Consider the following 19,350-nt stretch of genomic DNA (forward strand, 5'->3'; position numbering starts at 1 on the left):
CGGTATGGACTGGGGGGGAGGGGGGGGTGACAGGCCCAGGCTCAGGCCTCGCTGATTCATCTTAAAGATTATATCTAGTCTGAACTCATGAGGCTGCAATGACAAATGATGCCTCCCTGAGTCCCGGTTCCTGTCCCCAGAGTTCCTGTTCCCCAATCCCCTTCAGAGTGACCTGGGAGGGCCATGGGGATCTTAAGTGTCCTGCTCCTAAACACTCTCCCATCATAAGGTCCTCAGCACTTTCTATGAATCCCCTTTTCTGCATTCATCTCTCTGTACTGAATTAACTGAGAGGTCAGTTTGGGATTTTTAAAATAGGACAGAAAAGACTTGAATATGGCCACAAGAGGCCAGTAGAGGGCATGCAGGAGGCTACAAGTACAGAAATGTGCCTTGTGCAAAAGACCCAAGCAGGCCTGAGGGCAAGCCTGGGTGAAGATGCTGGGGATAATTAAAAAGAAAAAAAAAAGGCAGAGCCTTTCCCTGGGAGAGATGGGAAGGGCATCAGAGTGGCACAGCCAGGCACAACTCCAAGTCCCCTACCCCTCCTGTGCTTCAGGGGATAAAGCCATAAGGCTCCTGCCCAGGAGCCACGAGTGCAGTGGGAGACCAAGGTCAGCTAGAACCTCTGAGGAGCCATCTCTGACCCTCTTGGCACCAGGACTTCAGAGAAGCCCTGTTCCGACAGGCTGGTGAACAGGTGATGAGCAAGGGCTATTTCTAAATATTAGGCACTCAGTACACACTAGTTTTCCCTTCCTTAACCACTAAAAGCTGATTTATAAATACACAGCAGAAAGCAGAAAAAAATAACCCAAACAACCAATGCTTAGAAAGTATCCATATGTATAAATAAACGGATTCTATATTTAAAAGGCAGTAACACTCTTTCCATTCTTATTTCTTCTTTCTCTCATAATGTACAGCAGCAGGTAGAAAGATCTCTCTAAGGTTGCTCCAAAGCCCGTGGGAGTAAATGTTCCGGTAGACCTGGGGCTCTGCTGATGGGGGCCGGGCCACGTGGGGGCAATGCTGGCACCAGGCCCGGTCACCTCTGTACCACTCGTTAGTGGTCTGGTTGGTGGCAGCCAGGTATAGAGCAAAGCACAGGTAGCCGCCCAGGAGGAAGCTCAGCACCAGGACAAAGCCCACCATGAAGACAATCCTTGGGAAGGTCAGGAACAGGTACTGGGGGCAAAGAAAAAGCAGCACATTAGGTGGCTGGGCTGTGATACAAGTAAGGGTCATCACCCGCCAGCCCTGGTCTTGTCCACAAGACCATCAGAGCTGCCTTCCCAGCTCACCCACTTCTGTGCACATCTGGCCCACTGAGCACAAATTAGAACCATAAACAGCACTGACCAACAGCCCTGGAAAAAATGCTAGTGTATACAAGAGTTTTTAACACGGGATAAACGAAGTGTGTGCACTGAAGGAAAAGGGAAGGATACTCGGGATGGGGCTATGCTTAGCTATTTGTAAAATGAACAAAGACATAAATGTAGATCTTAGTTCATGGATCAAAATGAAGTCCAGATGGAAAAAACAGATCACTTGCTCTCAAAACGAAATGACCACAGGGGTACACGTATAGCCCCTCTTCCCAAAAGAAACAAGTTAAATGCCCATCCATGAGAAAGTACAACTCTGGGACAGTCATACTATGGAATAGTAAGGAGCCGTTAAAATGAGGTCAATTTCTATGTACTAATTTGGAAAAGATGGTGGCAATACACTGCCCAATGAAAAAGACAAGATGCAAGGATCACAACGGATCCTGTTTGTGTAAACACAAAACTGACTCTAGAAGGTGTGTGGCAATATAAACAAACAGGAAAAAAGCCCGAAATATACACATCAAAACACAAAAGTGGTTGCCTCTAGTGAGTGAAAGTGTTGGGAGGGGAGGAAAGCAGTATAAGTTTTCATTTCATTTTATTTTCAAGATGTTTTAAATTTTCTTCCCCTGCCCCCAGCTTTGAGATATAATTGACATATAACATTGTGAAAGTTTAAGGTACACAATTTGTGCAAAACATAGTTGATTTCACGTGTATGCGTCGAAATGATTACCACAATAAGGTTCGTTAACATATCCAGCACCTCACGGTTACAATTTTTCTTTTTGTTTTGAGAACTTTTAAGAGCTAGGCTCTTAGCTACTTTCAAATATACAAAACAGTGTTGTCAACTATAGTCACCATGCTCTACAGAAGATCCCCAGGATTTATTCATCTGTCAACTGGAAGTTTGTAGCTTTTGACCACCCTGACTTATTCCTCACCCATCTCCTCTTTTCATTTTAAACTTCTGGACTGCTTGAATTATTGTAAGTTAATTTTTATAATAAATAAAATAAAGAATGTTGAAAGAGTTTAATATTTTTGAAAGGAAAAAAGAGAAGCAAACGATTATCAAAACTTTCTTGGTGGGGGGCACGTTCTAACTCAAGTTACAAAGAAAACAGATCGATGAGGAAGAATGCTTCTACTTTTTTATACAAAAAAATACACAAATAGAAAACAAATACAAGAAGGAACTATTATTACATCAAGACCTCAAATCAAAAGTTATTCTAGGGCCGGCCGAATAGCGCGATTGTTAAGAACTGGCTTGGGATGCCAGAGGGCCCCGGTTCGGATCCCACATATGAGGGCCAGTGACACTGCCCTCCACAGCTAAGATGCTGAACAACAGCTCAACCTGGAGCTGGGCTGCCGTGAGTCACCGGCGACGGCGTAGGCTGCAGCCCCTGTGGCAGTGGGTTGCCATGGGCTATCGTGTGTGGCCAGCAGCCAGCGTGAGCGGCCAGCAGCCAGCATGAGCGGCCAGCAGCCGTAGTGAGCGGCCGTCCAGAAGCCGGCGACTGATCTGCCTCGCCCAGGAAGAGCGCAATGATGGTGCCAACTTGGGCAAGTGAAGCAACGTCCTCCACAACTAGATTGAAGAACAAAACGACAGCAACTTGTCTGTTCCCCTTCCCCCAATTCCCCAGCACTGTTCCCATCCCCCCAATTCCCCAATAAAAATCTTAAAAAAAAAAAAAAAGCAATTTGATGATATATGTTAATATCAAGGACTTATAAATGCTGATGATCTGACTCAGGATTTACATATTTTTAAATCTATCCTAAAGGAACTCCTAAATACAAAGCCAAAACCATATACACAGATCACCCACGGCCAAGGGAGAAATGCATTTCACCAATGGAGACAGTTGGTTGCTACCACCTTAACCAGTTGATCAACCCAGGCTTCACTGACCCTAGGTTCTGCCTGATGAGATGCATTAGGAAATACACATCTCTACCTAGGAACCATTTTTGCCAAGAAAAATCTAACCTGAATCTAATAATCAAAGCTCTAGAATTAACTTCCAGTTTACACTGATATAAGGAAATAGAGAAAGTTTGAATGACACAATTAGAAAACAGACAAATCTAGAACATGAGACATTCTAATAGGCAACTAGGCTACTAAGTGTCCATTTCATGAAAAAAGTGGGGCACTGTTATAGAGTAAAGGATACTAAAAAGACATATTCAAATGCATAATTATAAAGGATTCTGCTTCACGGAGGTAAAAGTGTTAGGATGACTATAATAAAAAAGACAGATAATAACAAGTGTTGGCAAAGATGTAGAGAAATTGGAACCCTCATACACTGCTGGTGGGAATGTAAAATGGTGCAGCTGCTTTTGGAAAACAGTCTGGCAGTTCCTCAAATGATTACAAATAGAGTTACCACATGACCCAGCAATTCCACTCCTATGTATAACTCAAGAGAAATAAAAACTATGTCCACAGAACAACTTGTATACAAATGCTCACAGCAGCATTATTCAAAAATAACCAAAAACTGGAAACACTCAAATGTCCATCAACTGATGAATGGAATAAAATGTGGTCCATCCACACAATGGAGTATTTTTCAGCCATAACAAGGAATGAAGTATTGGCTACAACATGAATGAACCTTGAAAACATGATGCTCCGTGAAAGAGGCCAGATACAAAAGGCCACATGTTGTATGATTCCACTTATATGAAGTGTCCAGAAAGCGCAAATCCATAGAGACAGAAAGCAGGTGACTGGTTCTCATAGTTGGGGGAGAAGGGAATGGGAGTGACCACTAATAGGTATGGGTTTCTTTTTGGGGTGATGAAATATTCTGAAATTAGTGGTGATGGTTACATCACTCTGTGAATATACTAACATCATCGAATTGTATACTTTAAAAGGGCGAATTTATGGTATGTAAATTATCAATTTTAAAAGATTATATATCAATTTTTTAAAAAGGGAATGGCTTCATGTTTTTACTAGGCCAACAAATGTCCTTTTTCCAAGTTTGAAACCTGAAGTTACAAACATACAGCCCACAACATAATTACCTGAATAATTAATTACCTGAATAAGGAAGATGGTGTCAATAACCTGGAAGTGTCCAAGTTCATCAACGTAAGTCTCCAGATACAAGTCCGACAACAGCACCAACCGAACCAGAAACACGATGCTCACAATGGCCATGGTGGCAGCCGAGGCCGTCAACGTCAAGAGGTAGGTGAGGAAGTACCTGGCATTCCAGGCCCCGATGCAGTTGTTCACCCAAACACAGTGATGGTCAAAACGGTGCACACACCGGTTACACACAGCTGCACAGAAACGGGGGAGTCACCACCCTGGGTTGGTCCTTGATGAGACACTGACACCATGAAACACCTACTGACATTTTTACAAACTGACCGCGGGCAGTGTGAGCTGGGGGAAATGGCAGCTGCTGTCACCAAGGTTTTAGAACTGCAGTGTCCGATACAATAGCCACTAGCTTAGCCACATGTAGGTACTGAGCACTGAAATGTGGCTACAAGAAAAAATGGAAAGTATACTTTGTTTATATCGAGAAACTTAACAGTTGTTTTTCAATTTGTGCAATGCTCCTTTTTGAGGTCAATGTGAATAATACTGAGATGATACAACAGTTAGTAAATTTACTTAGACAAATAGTTTCAAAACTAATGCTTTTGCTTTAAAGTCAAATCAATTCTTCTGATACAGATGAACCATTATGTCAATGTAGGGGTGGATATTAAAGGAAAATGGGGCCGGCTGAGTGGCTCAGTTGGTTAAGAGCTCGCTCAAGAGTTTGAGCTCTGAGCAACAGCGGTTCGAGTCAGCCTGAGCTGAGCAGCCGCTGAGCTGCCAACAGGTGGCAGGATGGCTCAGCTAAAAAAAAAAAAAAAAAAAAAAAAAAAGGAAAATGATTTTGTGCTACTGCTTCAGTGACTGAAAAATGTTTAAGAATGTTTGGTATAGCATGGGTATGTGAATCTGCTCTTCCAACTGCAAATTTTATGAAAAATAAATACAGATCAAGTATTTCCAATGAAAAGTTAGTGTCTGGATTGAGATTTGCTGTAAATGTAAAATACACATCAGATTTCAAAGACACAGTATGAAAAAGAGAATGTAAACTAGCCTATGAATGATGGTTTTTAATATCGATTACATGTTAAAATAGTATTTTAGAGATGCTGGGTTGAATAAAATCTATGATTAAAATTAATTTCACCAATTTCTTCTCACTTCTGTGGCTAGGAGTAAGTGTAAAATCATATATGGGCCCATGCTGTGGTTTTGTCAGACAGCATTTATCTAGAGTCCTGGCAACTCCCCAGAAGAACAGGTGCTGCCAGGACTGGAACCTATAAGCACAATGTCCTGCACAAACATCTCTTGGGCAGCACGCCGTGTCACATGGCAGAGGACGAGCTATCATGCCCAGGACTGAGGGTTGCCCTTTGTACAAGAACCTAAGACCTCATCACCAGTCATCTGAAAGAAACGTCTCCCAGCAATGGCTGCCCCATGTTTGGGGGTCAAATGGCCCTGCTTTCTGACTTACCCAATATCCTCTCACAGGTGAAGCCCACATGTCTGTTGTGAGAGGGTGGGAGGGGGACATTTGGGGCCACACTTACCACAGTGCTTGGATCGCGCTGGTTTCCTTAAATCACAAGTGGGGCACCTCATGTTCTTTGGGAACATCACTTCATCGAATTCATAAACTTGAAGAAACAATAATTCGTTGGCTTTTGTTATGGTGCCTGAAAAGGGTAAGAACACACGTCAGTTTTGGGCATTCACAAAACCTGTCCTGACACAGTACAGCTAAAACTGCTATATTTAGTATTTTAAATAATTCATTATAGAATTTTTAACAGCTTTATTAAGTTACAATGCTTAAAAACAATTTACCCATTTAAAATGTACAAGTCACTGGTTTTTAGTGTATTCACCGAGTCGTGCCACCTTCAGCACAATCAATTTTAGAATATTTTCATCACCCTAAAAAGAAATCTCTTAGCAGTCACTCCCCATTTCTCTCTAATCCCCCAGCCCCTGGCAACCACCAATCAATATGTTCTGTCGCTATGGATTTGCCTTTTGTGGATGCTTTCTATAAATGAAATCCTACAATATGTGTTTTTTTGGCTCTGATTTCTTTCACTTAACACAATGTTTTCAAGGCTCTTCCATGTTGTAGCATGTGTCAGTACTTTATTCCTTCTTATTGCTGAATAATAGTCCATTGAATAGGTATACCACATTTTAGTTATCTATTCATCAGTGATGAACATTTAGTGCTTCAAGGAGAGGAAAGGTCAAAAGTAAAAGAATGGCAGGAAAAAACGAGCAAATGTTTATCCAAAGAAAGTACAATAATGTCAATATCAGACAAAAGAGACTGGAGACCAATGAGTATTATTAGTGACAAGAGGATCATTATATTTTGAAAAAAGATTCAAGGAAGAGATAATACTAATTCTAAACTTGAATAATAACAAACGTATAATGTATACACTCACATACACACATTAGTTTCAAAATGTGAAGCAAAAACTAATGCAAGGAGAAATCTTTCAAATCTACCATCACAATGAGATAAGATACCTCTCAGTAACCGACAGATCAAACAAACAAAAAAATTACTATGAATATAAAAGATTTGAACACTATTAACAAAGTTGATCTAATGCACTTGTACCATTCTCTGTACCCAAGAACATATTCTTTTCAAGTGCACATGCAAATATCAACATAATTTTCAAAAGAAATAGTATCCTATACACCATAACTGTTATATATAATTGTGTTATATATAATACAATTAACTAAAAGTATCAAAAAATTAAACTAAAAAATTTATATGAAAAAATTTAAACAGTTCTAAATAACTGATGAGTCAAAGAAGAGAAGAATAAAATTGGAAAACACAAAATTGGAAAGATCATGCAAACACGAAATCTCAAATCTTTTTGCAAAGTCCTTAGAGGGTCACTACTTATTTGCAGCACTGGCAGTAAGACTGACAGTTCAGCTGTCACCACTCTATACCAAGAGCCTCAACTTACCAGGGTCAGTTACACAACTTAGGGTGAAAAAAAAAAGGTTTATAACCAGCAGCAGATAGGGCAGAAAAAGGTAATACGAGGAGAACTCCAGCTCTTGACAGTAGCCAAATATTTCCCAGGTGTATTCAGTATAAACCATCCCTTGCAAGATGAGGTGCAGGATAATGAAGGTGTGGTTTCTGAAAGGAAACAGGCACATGGCTTGTTCATGGGGGCTTCTCCATGAAGAAATCATGCAATACTAAGGAAAGTTAGCCAACGGCCAACTACTTCCTTTCGTGCTTGAGATAATAGTAAGAAATACACGTGAAAACATTTCACATAGTGCCTAGCACATAGTAAGTACTCAATAAATGTTGTCTGTTATTAGCATCTGTTATTAGAGACGATAACTGAGATCTCAGTATCAGAACATATTGGTGGTAGTGAAAGTCATGACATATTTTTCTGTTTTCCAATGCAAAAATGCGTCATGACTTTCCCGACGACCCAATATTTCTTTTTACAGAAATGCATGTCAACATTTTCCTACTCTTTAAACACTTCTATTTAAAAGTAGACATGTCCAAGCCCCAGAGAGAAAAGGCAGATTATCTATGAGTAGAGGTTCTGAGCCCAGGACTTTTGATCCTTTGCAGCATCCTTTCCCGTACCATGCTGGAAACCACAAGGTGCTTCCTGAAGCTACAGGACAGCAACAATTAACAAGGAGATAATATTTAAACTCTAAAATATAAATACCTTGTATGAAAGAGGTAATGAAGCAATCCTAGCATGGATCTCTGAAGGCATTCTGGAATTATATAGGAAAATATCTGAAACAAAAGAAAAGAGAAAGGTTCAATTTCATTTCTCATTCCCCACTCCTGGCAAACAAATCAGATGCTTCATGTTCAGCTGGTAATGCTAGTAATATTAAGTTGTGATTCTGCATATGGGCAGAGAAAAAGTTTGAGAACAGAGAAGAGGGCTTTCCTCAGCTGACTTTCCTTTGCTGCCAACTCCATTTCTACCCAAAGAGGGTATCACATCAAGGTCTTCAGGTAAAGAGAGGTGGGCAGAAAGGGTGGGTTAAGGAATGCTACTGCAAGCGCCGCTCCTTTCCCTGCCTTGGGTTCAATCTTAAATTCCAAGGTCCACCTCCAAATCACTGGCCATTAGCCCAGGTCTCTCACAAGTCAACTCCTTCCCAAGGGCTGCCCATCCCAATTTTGCTCACTTTGACCGGATGGAGGGTGGGGAGCCCAAAGCTTAGCTTTTTGCTCCCATATCCCCCAGTTTCACCCATCAGGCCCCTCCAGACAGACACTGTTTACATCCATGCCCAATTATAGGCATCAAATCCAGAGAAAAATAGCTAACCTTGAGGATGCTATCTTCTCTCAAAGCAACATCAGAAGATTACTTTCAACAATAACAACAACAACAAAACCCGAGAGAGAAAGAGAAAGAGAGAGAGAGAGACTTTTGAATATACAACTGCCATAAATGAAACAAGTGAACAAATGAATAAAAATGGCATCTCTTTTTCGTGCTGTTAGGAGATTGGCAAGCCTTTTCAGACAAGTGGCATTCAAAATCCAGTGGTCTCCAAGCATCACTGTTACCTGTGCACCTCCGCTGACCAGGCCTTTCAGGTAATGGGTTTTGGAGCAGATGCAGATCATAACACCACCAATCAGCACCAAAGCCAGGTAGAACAAGAAGAGAACTAGAAAGTCCATCCTGGGGCTACAAAGGAACAGAAAGAGTGTGAGTATACTGTTCATTCCATGGCGCCCAGTCTCAGACATCAACTCCCTAAATGGCTCCCAAAACAGAATTCATCAGCCCATAAGCACACACTGCCTCTTCATTTGGACCTCCCAAAAAGTCCTGAGCTTTCTCTCTCCTCCAAAAGCTCCCTAATCAAACCAGTGTGGCCTGCTCTGGGGCATTTCTTATCTGTCAAGTCCAAAATAAAGTGGGGAATAATATGCAAAATGCATCCACCTTGCCTCCCCCCAGCAATAACTCATTTTTTCACCTCCTTAAATATAAATATTCAGACATTCATACAGAATGTGGCCAAAAGAATCTGTCAACAATGCTATTGGAACAGGCATGCCCTAGAGGCAATCAAGGGCCCAGGATCAGGCATTCTGCCCTATGAAGGGACATATTAATAGAGACCTGTATTAAGAAATTGGAGATGGTTACTTATGGCCTTAGCAAATGGTTCTGCACCAGTATTCAGGAGATAAGACAGAAGAAACAATGAGCAGCAATTCTCACGAGCTGATTCAGGGTCCCCGGCCTACATATTTCGCATGTTTGGATAATTTTTGGCCGGCAGTTCTGGCTTTCCTCCTCCCAACATTCACAGAGAATTCACACTACATCTCTCACGCAGTGGTATGCGCCGGGCACAACAGGTGACACCCAAAGTCGCAGGAGACATGGTTCCTCCAGGAGGCTGAATTTGGCTGCAAAGACAGATCACTTCAACACTCACAAAAGACCACACTCCCATAATAGGAGTCAAGAGCGGAACACATTGTGAAAAAGAATTTGTTAGTCGGGGGATGATGAGACCCCACAGGGTAAACGGAGTTAGTTACAAGACTTCGAGAATAAAAAGCTAATTAGGAAGAAATAAGCTGGTGTCGGTCCCAATTCCGGAGGTGCCCACGCTGGGGACAGGACAGAAGAGCCTCCGGAAGCTACTCTCTATGCTAGGGTCTCCGCGGGTGGGCTGGCCGGAGCTTTTCCCGGGAGCCGGAACCCAGGGTGGGGGGCGGAGTATCGAAGGCTCCGAGGGAACACTGGGGTGCCCGGACCCTGGGCGAGTGGAGGGGGCTGCGGCCACACACAAGTGGGGAGGGCGGGCCAGACAGGGAGACGGACACCCCTGGGCCAGCCTGAGTACCTGAAAGCCCAGCAGAGGCCGCCTTTACCTCCAGGAGCGACCAACCGCCAGCCCCACCGCGCCAGCGCCTTCAAGGGCGCGCCCCCAGACTTCCGGCGGACCCGTGACGCCTTCACGCGACGCTGGCAGCCGGGCCGACTTCCGGCGGAAGTTATGGTGGTCTTGGAGTAGTATGGCCTGCAGTTCCTCTTCTGCCCCGCTAAGCTTATTGTTCGTTTCGTATCTCGGCTCTTTCGGACTGTGGTAGAGTCTGACTAATGGAAGGTCGAACTTTAGAGAGAACTCTAACAAAAAAGACCCGTCCTGGGCCTGGTGCCGGCGAGGACGCCTGTGTTGTGAAGCGGACCGAACCTCCCAGCCGCCTGGGTAGAAGCCAGTCAGGGCCCAGCTCCCAGCCAAGCAGGGACCCCGGCGGCCTAGGGCGAACACACGTATAGAGGATCATACACTGTGTTTTTGTGGTGGACCATTTGCTTTGCTTTCTGCCAACCACCGTTGGGCTATGTCTGAACCCTCCAGTATCTTAGATCCTGCTGTTTCAGAACAGCTCTGAACATTCTGCCCTTTGGGACCCTCATTCATCCTCCTGACGTCCCGGCCTCGATCCTCGGCTGTTGACAGTGGGAGTGGAGGTGGCGGAGGGGGGGGGGTGCAGGAGACACGAAAAACAAAATTAGGCACCTCGAACAGCCAAGCACGGGTGAAGCAGGGAGTAGGTACTGAAGAGAAGACCCCCTGGACTAAGTAGGTCGGGGAAACCAGGGTCGTGCTCAGGGACACCTGGCATGAGATCACTGGTTCCATCCGGAGTAAGGAGCTCAATTCAGGCGGGACTCCAGAAATGGTGAGAGAGGAACCACGATACCCAGGATCACAGAAATTTCAGGCAACTCCAGGGTAAGATAGCAAATCTAAGGAATATCTTGTTTCTGTTATAAATGTGTATTTTATTACTGTTCTTCGTCCTCCTCCGCTTTTCATTGTCGTATCCTCTTGGAATCCATCCTGGCCTCCACCAGTTCTGGTTGACTGTCAAGTAACTTCCTTCTCTCCTTCCTCTTCCTGCGCTTGCACGGACTGGTTCTTACGTTTTCTCAGTCCATTTCCCTCCTCTTTGATGTGACGTTGTCGTCTTCCCTTACCCCGAAGATGTTTTGTGTCTGGGGCCACTTCAATTTATGATCTAGGAAACGCTGGGCCACCTTTTTACTGTGAAGAAACGTCTTAGCTGACTGCGCTCAAACATTTGCCCTCTTATTCCTTTCAGACACCCTCTCAAATCGAGGCTACCCTGGCTAGACTTCCACTGCTACTTTTCCCACATGGTCTAGCAGTTAGAATTCTTGGTTTTCACCAGAACACCTGGGTCAGGCAGACCCATACCTGATCTGCCAGTGTTCCTGTCAGGCCTGTGCCTTATATCACAGAGGCCGACCATACCACCAGCTTGCCCGCTGGAGCCAGGATTTAGCTGAGAAATTCTCTAACTTTACTTGGGCAAAAAATTGTGGGATCTGTGTTCCTTTCAACTATCATTCCAATCCCTCAGGGAATTGGAAACTGATCTGCGATCAGAGATCTAGGGTGTGGGCAACCAGACCTTGATCCTGGAGGGCTCCCCATTGGAGTATATTCTACAGAATTGAAAATCATTTGAGTACAATCCATTAATAAAAAAGCAACTAATCTTTTTCTGTAATATAGCCTGGCCCCAATATAAATTGGAGAATGGAGAAAGTTGGCCAGTTAACAGCTCCCACAATTACAATACTATACTCCAATTAGATTTATTTCGACAAAGACTAAATGGGACTAAATTCCATGTGTCCAGTTTTTCATGGCCCTCTACCAGAACAAGGGCCCACAGAAAAAAATGGAGTCTAGAGGCCAAAGGGCCTACTTTAACAGAACCAAAGGCCTTGCTCTCAGTTCAAGAATCTATTGAAGACCCCCTAATCTAGCTCCCTCCTCCAAAGCTGACAGCCACCCCCCCACCCCACCCCTACGAATTGCCAGTATCCAACCCTGACCCATCCCAGTTCCACCCACTCCCCCATCTCTTTCCCCCCACCTTGTCCCAACGCCTCCCTAGTTCCCCCTCCTCGGTGTTGGCCCGGCCAGATTTGAGCAGGCCCTTCCACTTTATGCACATGAGAGTAAGGGAATAGCCCTAGGAGTCCTAACCCAAAGGCTTGGTCCCCTCACTAGGGTAGTAGCATATTTCTCTAAACAACTAGACTCTGTAACTGAGGGGTGGCCTTCTTGCCTTAGGTCAGTAGCAGCTATTGCTCTCCTCCTTAAAGAGACAGAAATATTAACTTTTGGACAACCCCTAACTATCTGGACCCCTCACCCCCCCCCCCAATCACACTCAGTCTCACATAAAAGAAAGGGGGGTGGAATGGCTATCTCCAGGGAGAACGCTTCAGTTACAAGTTATGCTTCTCAGCAACCTAAACGTTACCCTCAAGGTCTGCAGTACTCTGCATCCTGCCATCCTCTTTCCTATAGAATAAGGCAGCATAACCAGTAACTGCCTAAAGGTATTAGAGGAAATATACTCCAGTAGGCCAGACCTCAAAAGCGAGCCTTTTGATAATGCAGAATTTACCTGATTTACAGATGGGAACAGTTTCATACAGGAGGGAGGAAGAAAGGCAGGATATGCTATAGTCTCCTCTGTGAGACCATCAAGGCCAGAGTGCTACCACTAGGAAGTTCCGCCCAAAGAGCTGAACTAATTGCTTTAGCCAGAGCCCTAGAACTGGGAAAAGATAAAATCTTCAATATACTGATTCTAAATACATTTACTCCATTGTACATGCGGCTGTATGGAAAGAAAGAGGTATATTAATCTCTGGAAATAAAGAGATTAAAACAGCACTGAAACCCTTCGCTTCTTAGAAGCTGTCAAAATGCCGAGACAGGTAGCTGTGATGCACTGCTGAGGACACCAAAGGGGAGATGCTGAGATCATGCGACGAAACCATGGGGCAGATTTAGCGGCCTGGCAAGCAGCCACCAAGGGAACCACTCTCCAGTTATCATTATTGCCATCACCTCTGGATCCCAGCTCATATACACTCCCATCTACTCCCCAAAGGAACAAGTGGTGCTATACTAGGAGCTCTGATCACCCAGGATGGCCAACAAGTCCCCATGGGCAGTTTCTTTTCCCCAGAGCTGTAGCTCAACAAGCTATTATTAGGGAAGCACACTCGCTTTGGCCAGGAAGCACTCTGCAACTGGCTATGCAAAACAATGGTAACTCCCAATTTCTGAGACGCAAAGGGGAAATGTAAAGTCCATAAGAATTAAAGTATGGCAGACCTATCCCATCTGGGCCTCTTGTCAAGAAAACCTCCGTGACCTAGACAAGCTAAAATTTGCCACCCACATTGGGGAAGTAGCCAAAGCCCTCAAGACCTTTGGAAACTAAGAAGTACCTTCGCCCTCCGATCTACTCATATCTCTTCCAGTCTGGAGATTGGATTTATCTAAAAACCTGGAGGGGAACCAGGCCCCCAAACCAGCTGGAGCCCAAATGGAAGGGGCCTTATTTGGTAATTCTAACTACGAACTCTGCCCTTCAGGTACAGGGACTAATGCCTTGGAGCCATCACACCAGTAAAACATGCGACTGGCCCAGAACCGGCCTGTGAGCTCTGTCAGACCTCAAGCCACTGTCCCACAGGAACGCCAACCAAGATAAATAATACCCTCGTGTCTCACAAGCGGGCTCCAATCCTGAGACGCTGATACTTTTTTGTGCTGGATCTGAAAGGGAGAGTCACATAGATTGCTATCATACAGTTACCTGCCGAGACACACATGGGGTTCATAGGGCTCCTCCTCATTTCCTCTCATCTGTCACCCAGTCTCAATTTTGCTCTCCTACCTTGGGAGGGCACCAGTTTGGTTAACATCCCCCAAATAGTGGGCACAGAGAGAAACCTGAAACATTGTTAGGTATGCCATCAATATCCCCAAACATCCCCTTCTCAACCAGTAGCTTGACTGGTGGATCCATTTCACCTTGCTGCTCTCAATCTGATCTCTGTGCCATAGGCTCCACTTCGCCCACCCATAACTGTCCATTTGGACCAAGACCTTTCCTTGATGTGGATGTGTGTAAACGTTACAGGCCAGGGATCTGCGCTAGCCTTTCCCTAAACTGCCCAAATAACGGCCACCCGTGTACCCCTTGCAAAGTATCCACAAGCAGTGGACCTCAGCCACCACCAAACTGGGTACGCCCATGGCTGGAACAATCTCCTGTAGCCCTCAGACGATTGTCCACTCCGTGTCCTTTTAACGACACTCATTGGTGTCTGCAGGGGTCAAGAAATGGACGCTCCCTATGGGCTGGTCGGGTGCTACCTTCTTGACCCTTACCAGGGAGCGGAAATCTACATCCCTTTTCAACCACAAAAACAATGTTCTTTAGACAAGATTGGCTAATTCTTCTCAGTGGCAGGTTGGGGGTTTGTCTGCCAAAACCAGACAAACTCGCCTCTCTGGGCCAAGCAGATCCTAGCCTTAAACAAGTGGGGAAAGCCACCCAGAAGAATACGTGCCCCACCTGGGTATGTTTTCTTATGTGGCTAGCCCGAGCCTGCCCCTGCCTGGAAAATACCTGGCACCAGGGAGAATGCACCCTCAGTCACTTAATCCCCCATGAGGTCACAGTCTATAATCAATCTGTAACCAATCCAAGACAAAAAAGAGCGATTGGACTTACCTTGGCAGGAATGGGAGCAACCATAGGGTCCCTGACCCCACGGGGAGGGCTCACGTATCATGAGGTTGTCACCTTCAGTCTCACCAACATTATAGAAGCCATAGCTTGGCAGACCGCAGACACCCTAAGTGGCCTGCGGGTCTCCCTAGAACACTGGCTAATGTAGCACTTGATAACAGGTGAGCCCTAGGTTATATATTGGCTGAACAAGGAGGAGTATGCACAGTTATCAGTTCCTCCTGCTGTACATGGATAAGCACTATTGGCCAAGTAGAAGTTGGTATCTGTGAAACATCTAATCAAAAACCAAATGGGAAAACCTGTACCAACTCCAAAGATTTCTGGGATGCTGTAAAAAATGTTTCGCCTAACCTCACTTGATTCTTTCCTCTCTTAGGACCTCTTGATGCTATCCTTCTACTACTCATCCTTGGGGCCCTGCCTCCTAAACTGCCTACTTTCTTTTGTCTTTAAAAGACTTGAATCAATCAAGCTCTAAACGGTAGTCACACAGGGATACGAACAGCTGGGAGTAAAGCCAGGGGACAATCAGACCTATTTTAAGGTTAGCACAGGAAAAATTTCACTCCTCTAATGGGACCTCCGACGGGCACCCAAATTCAGCTGATAGAAGTTGCAGAAGGTAGACCTTCATCCCTCAGCACCCCTCACAATGAGGAATGGAAATAAGAAAGGGGGATTTGTTACCCCACAAATGGGCCTGTGTCATCTAGCAAAGCTCCTGCCCTTGGGTAAGCTCCTACCCCACCCCAACTATATTTATCTTTGGGAACCGTTAATAGTTCCTTCTCAAGAAAGGACGTTAAAACCAGCTAAGACTAAGATGGCCACCAAAGTGACCTCCAAAAGACCTCAAGCTTCATTATAATCTAATCTCCATACTAAATGACACACCTGCCAGCGCCATAACAGTTGACAATCACCGTGACAATGCCTGGAAGAAACCATAAAAGGACAGAATAAAAGGTGGAACTCTAATTCCAAGAAGGTTACTGCCTCCTTCCCCCCCCCACCTCCGGGAAAAACCACGAAGGTTCCTCCCCTCATCTGCCTAGATCCAGCCCCACCCAGTATGGACAGCTCCTTGATCCAGAGCCACAGGAAGCAGACCTGAGAGCTAGGCTCCCCCTTCTCCATTCTCTGGCCATTGAATAAAGCTTGCTCTGTTAATGCTCACTTTCAGTCTCATAATTGGCTTCATGACACCCTTTGGGAAAAGAACCCAGCTTGGAGTCCTCAAAAAGGGGACTTTTGCCCCCTATCTAACAGGAGCAGTGACAATTGCTTGATGATAAACCGGGAGGATAAGAAGGAAAGCTGTTTAATGATAGTTGAACCTGGGGTGAAAAGAGCTGCTTCCAAACATAGCACTGAGAAGTCAGTCCCCTGTGGGGTGTTCCTTTGCTCTGAATGCCTCTGAATCCACTGAGACCAGTCTATTCTTGGTACCTCAGCAAACCTGTCTAACTGAGCCAGGCCAGTCCTCCCTTTGAGGGGAAATGTCTGATCTCCAAACACTGGCCTTAAATTCTTCTCTCTTCCTGTCTGTGCTGCCTACCCCAAAAGGAAAAGCTTTTTTCTTTTTTAAAAACTGGACACCTTCTGATACATTGTATGCAAAGCCTTTATGAACTTGTGGACCCAGAACTGAAAAAAACAAACAAACCCAGAAGATGTGATGTCACCAGGGAAGACTGTGGTTACGGATGGAGCCTCATCACATCCAGAGTGTGCTGAAGTCGTCAGCGTCTCCAGCCAATTCATCACCCGGCTGGTTCATTCTGAGCTGGTGGTTTAGTGTTTTGAGTTAGCTGCTTTTGCTCATAAATGCAGAACTTTATTTTTATCCCCATTTATTTTTTTCTGAATGGTTTCAGTGGAGACTAACTGAATCTTGGTTTGATCACCTATGTTATATTGTACTGGGTCGGTTGCCTTTCATTTTTTTAAATTTATGAAAGTAATACAATATTATGTTCTCCTTGTAAAAGAGTTAAGCTATACAAAACAAAAATCTCCTTGATCACTGCCTCTCCCAAATCACAGTCCCTTGACAGAATTAATCACTTATTTAATGTGTATCCGCTAAAACTCTTACATAATTATACATATATATTTATTCAACATATATGTATTAAGTACCCAATATATGCCAGGCACTATTCTAGACACTAGGAACATAGCAATAAAACAGAAAAATCCCTGAGCTTTATAGTTTACTTTCTAGTGTGTATGTACAAATATATAACTTGTTTACAGAAATGGCATTTTATACATGAGCTCCTGTCTGCCGGTAACCTCCACGGGGGGCTGTGGGGATGTAGGCAGGGCACCTATAATGTCTGCTGTGCAGTTACAACAGAGAGACCCCAAAACACAATGGCTTTAATGGGAAAGAGCTTATTTCTTCCACATGAAATAGTCCAGAGATAGGTGGACAGTCCAAGAGTGGCAGTCAGTTCTGCTCCAGGAGAGCCACTAGCTCACACAAGCACCCAGATTCTTCCTGACTTGTTACTCCACCACTAGGCAGAGCTTCCCAAACTTTCTGTTCACAGTGCCCTTAAGTGACTTAGAAATTTTTTCACAGAGCTCCGAGGCAAAAAGAAATATCTAACAATCCCATCAATTAAATAATTAGCTGTGTACAAGTATTAGCCTAAGTATTTATGTCCTAACAGTGTAGTGTCCTCGTACACTGCACAATTTATCAAACTTTAAAATCACATTGGAAACCACCATTCTCGTTTCCTGCTCCACATAAATATTCCAGAGGCACTTGCTTTCTCGGTCTATTTTCACAAAGGTGTAGTAGCATCAGGAATTTAGCAATCTAATGTTGAGAGCGTGAACTAGCTCAAGCCAGCATTTCACGTACAGCTCGGATGTTGCTTTGTGTCCTCAAATTTTAAGACATCCACAACACCCCTATGAGTTCGCTGTGGCACCCCAGGGCACTTTGTGCAGTTTGTAGCCACAGAACTAGGATGTTGTCCTTATCCCAAGGTCACCACCTTCCAGCGCCTGACAACTGACCAAGGAGGAAATGAAAGTTGTTTTCTTTTAAGAATGGAACTTGAAAATTGCAGTTAGCTTTTCCTGCTCAGATCCCATTGACCAGACCTTATCACATGACCCACCTGGCTACAGGGGCCCTGGGAATTGTAGTATCTGGCTGTGCTACCATGTATTCAGCTAACACTTGGAAAGTTGTTACTACTAAAAGGAAGAAATGAAAATTATTCTCTCATATTCTAAATATTAATCCTTTGTCACTGCTATGAAAGCCATGTATTTTTCTCTTACACGTTGTTACACATCTGTTAATAGTGTCTGTCAACAGAGGTTTTAAATTCTGCAGTACTCACATTTATCAGCTTTTTCTTGTTCTCGTATCTTATTTAACAAGGTTTTCTTTATCCCAACATTACACACACCAAAAAAATATACATACACACAAATATTTTCTCCAATGTTTTCTTCTAGGTGGTTTATACTTTTATCTCTAATGCATCCGGAATGTCTTCCCATGATGGCTGAGATGATTTCAGAAGGGAAAGGAGTCATTGAAAGTGAGTAGCCAAGGCACTGTGTATCTATTAAATTCTCACCGCCTTCCCACTCACATTCCGGCTTTCCTTGACAGCCTCCTACACATGCACAGTGCAGTGGCACTGAGGTTCCCTACCCAACATGGAAGCCACACACGCTCTAACATGCTCTTTGTGTAGGACTGAACTACCCCCAGACCTAGGGGTGAGTGTTAATTGGTCTCAGCCAATCAGGATAATCCTATCCTTATCACAATAATTTTTCAAAACAAAAGCCAACCTCTGAAATTCAGGGCCGGTGTCTGGAACATGGGTGAACCAATTAGAATGAAACTAGGATTCCTGTTCATTCAGTATAGGTGTCGTCTCTCCCCTCTATTGAATAACGATATTAAAGAGGAAGCCTGTAGCTTTACTTCCCTTATCTTGGGGCTGCGAGGAGAGCCAGCCTGAGGATGACAGACCCAGGAAAGGCCCAGAAAAGCGAAAGCCCTGAGCAAACGGTGCCTGAAGCTGATCCACCTCTGGACTTCATAGTTAGATGAGCCAAAAGTCCCCTTTATTGTTTTAAACCATTTGAGTTACATTTTCTGTAACTTGCAGTTAAAAACATCCTAATCTTGGGCCGGCCGAGTGGCGCGATGGTTAAGAGCTGGCTTGGGATGCCAGAGGGCCCCGGTTCGGATCCCACATGTGAGGGCCAGTGACACTGCC

The 19,350-nt window shown here is 44.3% G+C and overlaps 2 protein-coding genes across 4 annotated transcripts in view; one reads left to right on the top strand and one right to left on the bottom strand.

Annotated features, from left to right (window-relative positions):
• Window positions 1-847: 847 nt before the first annotated feature.
• On the bottom strand, window positions 848-10,411 carry ZDHHC4 (zDHHC palmitoyltransferase 4). 3 transcript variants are annotated; one of them, XM_019637571.1, is made up of 8 exons: window positions 10,324-10,411; window positions 9,804-9,880; window positions 9,023-9,146; window positions 8,157-8,230; window positions 7,416-7,594; window positions 5,982-6,107; window positions 4,411-4,655; window positions 848-1,188 (listed from the first exon to the last, which is right to left on the bottom strand). In XM_019637571.1, the coding sequence occupies exons 3-8, from the start codon at window positions 9,137-9,139 to the stop codon at window positions 898-900; spliced, it is 1,032 nt and encodes a 343-aa protein (XP_019493116.1). In that variant the 5' UTR covers window positions 9,140-9,146; window positions 9,804-9,880; window positions 10,324-10,411; the 3' UTR covers window positions 848-897. The 3 variants fall into 3 exon arrangements, with proteins under 3 accessions (XP_019493116.1, XP_019493114.1, XP_019493115.1); XM_019637569.1 differs by having other exon boundaries at window positions 9,690-9,880; XM_019637570.1 differs by having other exon boundaries at window positions 9,588-9,880.
• Window positions 10,412-10,486: 75 nt separating this feature from the next.
• Window positions 10,487-19,350, top strand: part of GRID2IP (Grid2 interacting protein) — a 50,431-nt gene continuing 41,567 nt past the window's right edge. The window contains exons 1-2 of the mRNA XM_019637426.1: window positions 10,487-11,220; window positions 18,572-18,657. The gene's annotated coding sequence lies outside the window, so the exon portion shown is untranslated. The remainder of the gene's footprint in view (window positions 11,221-18,571; window positions 18,658-19,350) is intronic.

Source organism: Hipposideros armiger, unplaced genomic scaffold (assembly GCF_001890085.2).
Source record: "Hipposideros armiger isolate ML-2016 unplaced genomic scaffold, ASM189008v1 scaffold_33, whole genome shotgun sequence".
NCBI classification, from domain to species: Eukaryota; Metazoa; Chordata; class Mammalia; order Chiroptera; family Hipposideridae; genus Hipposideros; species Hipposideros armiger.